Below are 8,607 nucleotides of genomic sequence, written 5' to 3'. Positions count from 1 at the left end.
TGTGTGTTGTTTGAATCTAATCAATATTTCAACTCTTTCAGTTAAATAATCAATGTTTTTACTGTGAAGGTCCCAGAAAAACATTATATTTTCAAAAATAAAAAGAGAAAAATGGAAAGATCAACTAATTCCTTGTGATCAATGTGAACTTTCATTAAATACAAACATGCATTCATCCATTTGCTTTTGCTTATCTGCGGCTGGGTCGTGGTGGCCGCAGGCTAAGCAGAGAAGCCCAGACCTCCCTCTCCCCAGCTGATCCAGTGGAACATCAAGCTGTTCCTAGGTCAGCTGAGAGGAGGCCCTGGGGCAGATCCTTTCACCTAGTCAACGGCGTACAAAGATCCTGCGCGATGAACCGTAGATTTCAAAGTTTGATTCCTCAGTCCATAAAACCTTCCAGTCTTCAGTAGTGCAATGGTGGCGTTTCATGGTCCAGACAAGCCTCGTTGGCTGTGTCCCAATTCAGGGTCTGCACGCTTGAAGTACGCGCACTACGCATACTACGTACGGTGCGTACTATAAGTACGAGAAGTGCGGAAGTGAGAGGCTTGTGAAATGGGACGGTATACGCTTTGTCGCGCTGTTCAGGTTGCCTAGCAACCATGATACTAACCGCGAGACACGTTACATACAGCTTTGTTTGACAGAAACGAAGGAGAAAAATGTTTTGTCAGTCATTCATTTTTGTCATGACATCACTTTGATTAGTTGAGTATCTGAGGCTGAGACCACGGGACTGTAAAACATGATTGTTGGGCTTCATTTCTGTGCTGAACAGTCATTTAAGATTAGTTAGTAAATAACAATTAGTTAATGTTGTTCATGAGACTAAAGTCATCTCACTGTGGTAATGTAAATATAATATGGCCAATATTATAGTATTGTCAGATTATTATGATATTGATTATGATATATATATATATATATATATATATATATATATATATATATATATATATATATATATATATATGTATATATATATATATATATATATATATACACACACACATATACATATATCACTGACTTTCAGCTTGTTGTGTTTGTGGATATATGACTGACTTTAATTATTAAACATTCGCACATAAATAAGTGACGTCATATTCAGTACTTTTGACAGTTCACTCTTCGGCCGCTCCATCTTATTAGGGAAATTCCACATACATAAATGTAAATTTCAAAACTCAACCCCATCATTTAATTTGTTTTTGATTGAAATTGAATATTACTTAAACTCTCTTAAATTAACTTCCAATAAAAAAGGTTTATCATTGATTGAAATTCATTCAGAAATGTTTAACGAATGAGCTGTCACAACTTTCAAATACAAAGTTGTTATGAAGTCTGTCACATTCCCCCCCCCTTTTTTTTCTTTTGTTTTTTTCCTTTATTTATTTATCCTTCTTATTTCATTGTACTGTATATTGTTACTCTTATTTGCCTTGTATGTCTGCTGTACAAACTGAACTGGAATGACTGACTTTTCGCTTTATAATTTCAATAAAGTTTGGGGAAAAAAAACCCCTCTTCGGCCGCTCCGTTCTGCCGTATTTTGCGGCAAAATTCTCCACATCCACCGCCGCGCTATGACTTGTGGGATATATGGGACCACGAAGCGTGCACTGGACCACGCTTGATATTTGGGGAAATCGACGGCGCATTTGGAGTATGCATTTGAAGTACACTTCGAATTGGGACAGCCGTCGTCGCGTGGCGGTGATGTAACTGCACTTAAAATGCGTACTTCAAGCATGCAGACCCTGAATTGGGACACAGCCTTTGTCTTATTCTGACGTCTGGCTTTCTTGCTGCAGCTCGTCCTGTCAAACCTGCAGCTCAAAGCCTTCTCTTCACACCTGAAACTGAGACTTGCTCACTACGACCACTATTAAGCTGTGTGGACGTAGCCTGATTCAGTCGTGTCTTTGGGTCTGCAGACCTCTTCCTGTCAGTTTGTTTCTGAGCCTTTGGATGCTAAAGGAAACTGGACTCACTGACATCTTGACTTTGTTTGCAGTTTCTCTGTCGGACAGACCGACATTTATGTGTTATGATGGTCTGTCTCTTTTCCACTGTTATTCTCGCCATGTTTGTATCAACACACTACAGTACAGTACTGTTCAGCTGATGCCCACGAGGGTATGGTACCACAGTGTGCTCCAACACTGCTTCATGCAGACAGAGGGGGACGTAATCCAGAACAGTTAGAACACCTGTAGGAATTAGTAGCACCAACTTTCAAGGCTGATCAATCTCCAATACTGCAGAACAGCTTTAACCTCCTAGGACCTGGCGACATCACATTTTGGGTATTTAGACCAAAACACTCAATTTCGCTCTACAAGGGCCAAATATCCACTTAGGAGGATATTATACTTGTAACAAGTGTCACCTGGCAGTTTGTTGCTCTCTACCAGGTGATTGGCTGAAGAGCTGTGAAAAGGTAGTGGGTTTGTGGGGTGAAGTCAGCGCTCTTCTGTGGAAAAAAACAGAGGCAATTAATTCACTCGAGTGCGAGTGGGTATACTGTCGGTAAGAGACTTTTGCCATTTTTGTTTGGATCATTTGCTATTGTATGTGCCTATTTTTAATGTGTTGTTGGACTTTTTTAGTGTGACCACGAATTTTAATAGAAGAATTGATCAAGCCCTAGATCGACGGCGCGCAGGGAAACTGATCAATATTGTAGGTATATTGAGTGTTTGTTTTGAATGGTTTCATAAAACTGATATTTTATTGGGTAATATTTTAATCGATAATCTCGATAGTCTCTGCTGTCCTTTCTTTGTTCTTTTGATTGATTTGTAATTTTGTTTTGGTTAGTTGTCCAGCCGTAAAGGCGGGTATTGATTGAGAGTGAGTTGTGTAAGGGCGGACTAACCTCCCTTTTTGTTTTTTGTTTAATTGTTTGTGCCACTTCCCTTTATCTCCCAGATCGCAGGTCATGCATAGCACTGATTCCCAGCTGCGCTGAGACCCGAATTGTTTGCAGTGCGTGCCACGATTGCAGTGTCGCTAAGCAGGGTGTGACGGGTTGCAGTGTTATTTTCGCACCGTTGGTGTGGTAAGTCTCATGTGCAGCTGGGATATCAGCAGAATGTGTTGTAAGTCCTGTCTAATTGATGTAATAAATAAATGATCAATTTATTTCTTTGCCCCATTTACTCATACCTTGTCCTCGGTTACATACTGCTACTGTTCTATCGAAATTTTAAACGGATATCCTCATATGTGGATCTCATTTTTCTTAGAAACAAAAATCACGTTAAAAATGGTTTTTACATTCATCAGGTCCCAATATGCCCAAATATCAAAGAGAAATTAAAAATGCGTGCCATGGAAGACTTTGGGTCTTAGGAGGTTAAATTGTTAACTCATGTTGTGTTCCCTGAAAAAGGTCTTTTTATATAATTCTGACATGTACGTGTTTTTCCAGTTTTGGGTAACCTTACCGTTTTTAACCTTTGGCAGTTCACCACTTACCTTTGTACCATTTCAAGCTGTTCACTGGACTTACACAATTTGAATTGCAACAAATAACTGGAAAAACTGGGTGTTCTAAAACTTAACTGGTAGTGTATATATTAATATTCTTATATGCAGGTAACATGACCCTTCAAATGCCTGTAACGTGAGCGTGCTCAGAGTGAGAGAGGATTCAGTTAACTTGATCATCTGAGTTTTTAAATCGATCACCTGACTCAAAAACATCTCTGATCAATACTGGAGACTCACCAGTTGTACCTTAAAGTCATAACCCGTCAGGATAGTCACATGAAGAACAAAACACAGATCATCACATGATCAGGAACTGATTTATTGACTTTTACAAAAAGCAAGACAAAAAAAACTAAAAAAAACAACTAAACTTCGACTTTCACTTTCTTGTGACGTCACAATGTTCTCTGCATCCGGTTGATTACTTTATGATGTCATCATACGAGGAGCAATGCTCATTGACATCAACTCCTGGAACAGAAGCTTACAGGCGTATGGCATCCGCACCAGAGAGATCTGACAACAACAAACAAAGTGAGGTAAACAACACATAAGAACAAAGACAACCAAAGCATCTCTTCAGCTGGTTTTCTGAAACATGCTTGGACCCTGACATAAAACTCTGGCTTTTCTGTTCTTGAAAAACAGTAAGCCTAGGGACTTCTGCTTCAGCCAATGGAGTAACCGGTCACGTTGAGGAGTTGCTCTCCCACCTTACCTTTAGTTATTCCTTCTAATCTCGTTATCTTGGATTGTTTTCTACTCACTCAACATCGAAAGAGTTATAACCCCTAAAATGCCTTAAGGGAGTGGGAGAATATGCCGAAACAACAAGATAGAAGCGCTTCGACCGCTAAAGCTAACTCTCAGCCGGACCAAGCTAATGCTAGCAGCAACGCAGCCGCTAGCAAAGACTCGGAGATACTCAAAGCTATAGTAAAGCCAAAAGCGGAGATTCGAGAGGACAGCAGACAAAATATGGGCAAACTGAGCCATGAAATTAATGCAAGCTGGATAACATTGCCTGGGACATACAGTGCCTATCAGAGCGGGTGGATGAGGCGGAGTCCAGGATCACCCAGCTGGAGAGCTGGGCTGAAGAGGTGACCATGGCCATGTGCACGAGTCTGGAGGAGCGGAAAAGTCTTCAGCAAAAGATTACTGATCTGGAATCAAGGTCACAGAGAAACAATATTCGTCTATTCGGTTTGTTGGAGGGGGGAGAAAAGAACCCGGTTCCATAATTCATGGACCCACCTGCAAATACCGGAGGATTTTGACATGAAAATTTAACGCGCACATCGCTCGCTGGCAAGTAAACCCCTACCGGGGGCACCTCCGGGACCTGTCATCAACTTTCAGGAATATTCAACAACATGGTCCTGAGAGCATGGAAAAAAAAAAAAAAAATCAAAGTAGGTGCCAGCTTCATCTATTTCGACCATGATTATCCATGTGAAATTGTCAAAAAAACGCAAAGAATACAGCCATAAAGAAGCTGCTCAAAGAGAAAAACATTTGGTTTCAGAGGAGGAAGATCAGCCGAATGCAGTGTCGCAACTTCGAGAGCTTCTGGGCTGGCAATCAGCAAAAGGCAACGGCCTAGCCACGGCAATGAGAGCAAAGGATAAGCTACAGGGTTTCCAAAGAGATCCAGTGGTTTAGTTTTAATGAGGAAGCTCCTTTCCGCTCCCTTTTGGCCTCACTTCATTCACCAGCCAGGTGGGAGAGTTGGTTCTCCGTTTACGTTCTTATACGTTGGGACTTTTAGGATGGTGGTGTTTATGTCTATAGACAGTTACTTTCCTTTCCAGGCCCTCTCACTTTGAGAGGCTTTCCCCCGACCCACCAACGGGGTCTTAGTTGGGGAGCAAGAGTCTCCTCTAGAAGTCAGTTCTTCATTGTTTCCCCTATATCTGTTTTGCTATGGTTTCGGGGGCCACTGTTCCAGTTTCACTTATTTTTACTGTCTTGTTCAATGTTGGATAGTTTTAAAATAGCCTCCCTGAATGTTAATGGTTTGGGCAATCCACTTAAAAGGAAAAAAAGGGTTCTGGAGAAATTGAAGAAAGGATGGCTCACACGTGGCTTTTCTAAAAGAGACACATTTGTCAAAAAAAGGAACACGCTAAATTTTAATTTCCCAGATATTCCACTTTTTTATAGCACCTGTAGCAATAGCAGACAAAGAGGAGTAACAACTCTTATTTCTAATCTATTAAACTTTGATTTCCTTGATGAGGTTGGTGACAAGGTGGGCAGATATCTATCAAAGGGAGAGTTAATAATATTGTTATCACACTAGCTAATGTGTATATTCCTCTCGAATGTGATAGAAAATTATTTAAGTCATTTTTTTTTATGCTTTAATTAGAGTGGGCGAAGGGATTTTATTCTGTGGTGGAGACTGGAATACAATTCTTAACGTCTCCCTGGATATGACAAGTTGTAAGAGACAAAAAACATAGTTCAAAGGATCTTAATATCTTGATGAAAGAAACTGGTCTGTTCGATGTTTGAAGAGCCCTCCATCCTAAAAACAGGGATTACACCCACTGCTCATTCTCGCACCAAATTCATTCCAGACTTGATTTCTTCCTAATGAACGTTGTTGACTGACATAGAGGAAAGGAGTGGTCGATCGGTACTTCAGATTTATCAGATCATAATATGATTTATTTATCTGTTCAATTATCAAGTTTTGCCAAATCTACAATATGGAACTTAGGTATCCTCAATAAAGAGTCTGCTATAAAGGAGTTAAAGGGGGAAATAACCAGTTGCACAGGAGATAATAACGATGGTCAGGTTAAGGCGATTGTGGTGTGGGACACGGTTAAGGCAGTGAGAGGGGTAGACTGATTTCAAGGGTGGCTCATCTATAAAAAAAAAAAAAAAAAAAAAAAAGGTAAAAGGGCAGCATATGATGATCTCGAAAAAGATCTGAGAAACGTAGAAATCAAACTACAACAAAACGGCAAAGATCAAAGCTTGGTCAACCAAATTAGAGTAACTAAAAACAAGATAAAAGTGTTAGTGCAAGACGAATTGGAAAAGAGATTAAGATTCTGCAAGCAATCCCTTTACGAATCATCCCCGAAAGCAACAAATTCTAGCTAGGCGGCTCCGGAAGCAGGAACAAAAGCATGCTGTCCTTCGGATCAGGGACCCCTCTAACGCTAACTTGATTTATGATCTGGTAGAAATTCACACAATTTTTAATGACTACTACCAATCGTTATATTCGTGTCTAGCTCCAATAGCAGAAATATTTATCCTCTTTAGCTCTTCCTTCTCTTGGATTATTACAGAATGAAGCTTTATGCACACATAACTAGAGAACAATTAGATACTGCAATCAGTAACTTTAAAGCAAATAAGTGCCCTGGTAGTGATGGATTTCCAAATGAGTGGTACAAAATATTTAAAGAGGAACTTGCCCCTACTTTACTCGAATCCTTTAACTTGACCCTCGACAATGCTAAAATATCTCCATCCTGGCGTGAGGCAGTAATATCTGTCCTACCTAAAGAGGGTAAAGATAAAGAATACTGTGAATCTTACCACCCCATTTCTATTTTGAATGTAGACTATAAATTATTTACGTCAATAATTTCTAGACTAGAAGTCCATTTGCTGGATTTAATACACGAAGATCAGATAGGCTTCATAAAAGGGCGTCAAACACATGACAGTATCAGAAGAACGCTTCATATTATAGAAGAAGCAAAGAATCAGAAACTGAATATGGCACTAGTAAGCCTAGACGCAGAAAAAGCTTTTGACCTGGTCAGCTGGCCCTTTCTTTATAAGGTACTAGAGTGTCTAGGATTCAACAAGATCATTAAATGTATACAATCATTATACAGTAGCCCAGTGGCCAGGTTAAAGATCAATGGACATCTATCCTCTAGTTTTCAATTGAATAGAGACACCCGGCAAGGATGCTCAGCCCCTCGCTCTTCGCTTTGTTTATTGAGCCTGAATCCTGATATGTCACCCCCTGAGCTCATGTCAACTCTGAAAGAGTTTGGGGCCCTGTCTAGTTATAAATTAAATATTACTAAAACACAAGTCCTGAACTTTGATAATCTGCTGAACTCAATTCAGGAGGACACAACTCGCTGGTCTTCACTGACTCCGGACTTTAGTGCAAGAATAGAGATTGTGAAGATGAATCTGTTGTCCAGATTCTTATATCTCTTTATGGCTCTTCCCATTAAAATCCCAGATGTTCAATTCAAATCCTGAGACAAGTTAATATCACACTTTATATGCGCAGGAGCTGGACCAAGGATACAATTTAAAACCCTTCAAATTGATAGAGATCATGGCGGACTGGCCCTCCCCAACTTATTACTTGGCAGCAACATTGTTTGTTGATGTTCCCCGGCAGTGGGGACCCAATGGAAACAAATTGAGTTTAGCATGTCTCCTCCCCAAACACGGTTGGTAGAAAAATCAAGGATAAGTAACTTAGATAACCATATAGTGGAAAACACTCTTTTAATTTGGCATGAAGTTATTAACAAATACAATCTGGGGAGCAATATTAACATTTTGTCATGGCCTTCCTACTTACAGAAGTTCCCACCTGGAAGGTTAGATCCAACATTCTTGGGTTGTATTGGAAAACGTTTAACTGCTCTGTGTCTGTTTGTAGAAGCAGGCACCTTTAAATCATTTAAAAAAAATTGAAAACAGAATTCAATCTGGAAAATACGGATCTGTTGCGATATCTGCAGGTTCGTCATTTTTTTCCAATACAGAAATAAAGGGCCCCTCCTCCCCAGAAATTGATCTTGTCAAAGTCTTTACAAATGCCTACAAATGTCTGCCCACCAAAACAGTGTCTAAACACTAGAAAGGGCTACAAAAACAATATGGCAACAACACACTATATGTGAAGTCAAAATGGGAAGCAGAGTTGAAAATTGGATTGTCAGAGGGTGATTGGCTCTAAATGTGTACCACACAACAAACATCAACTAGCTCCTAGAGGTGGAGGGAATTCAGGTGGAAAACTTTTAGATTCTTTATTTCTCCACATATTACTAACAATTTTCAAGGGCACCGGCAACAATGTTGGAGACAGTGTGGCCA

At 40.0% G+C, this 8,607-nt stretch overlaps 1 protein-coding gene across 2 annotated transcripts in view; it reads right to left on the bottom strand.

The window, feature by feature from the left end:
- Positions 1 to 3,802: 3,802 nt before the first annotated feature.
- Positions 3,803 to 8,607, bottom strand: part of polr2b (RNA polymerase II subunit B) — a 32,611-nt gene continuing 27,806 nt past the window's right edge. The window contains exon 25 of one of the 2 annotated variants that reach the window (XM_085287193.1): positions 3,803 to 4,670. In XM_085287193.1, coding sequence (XP_085143319.1) covers positions 4,548 to 4,670 — 123 coding nt within the window. In that variant the 3' untranslated portion in view covers positions 3,803 to 4,547. The remainder of the gene's footprint in view (positions 4,671 to 8,607) is intronic. The other variant, XM_085287183.1, reaches the window with a different exon arrangement.

This window comes from Mchenga conophoros, linkage group LG2 (genome assembly GCF_057382185.1).
Source record: "Mchenga conophoros isolate Kocher_MC1m ecotype Shallow Benthic linkage group LG2, M_conophoros_male_GT1.1, whole genome shotgun sequence".
Classification (NCBI taxonomy): domain Eukaryota; kingdom Metazoa; phylum Chordata; class Actinopteri; order Cichliformes; family Cichlidae; genus Mchenga; species Mchenga conophoros.
Note: the sequence above shows the minus strand (reverse complement) of the source record. Positions and strands in the feature narration are given on the sequence as shown.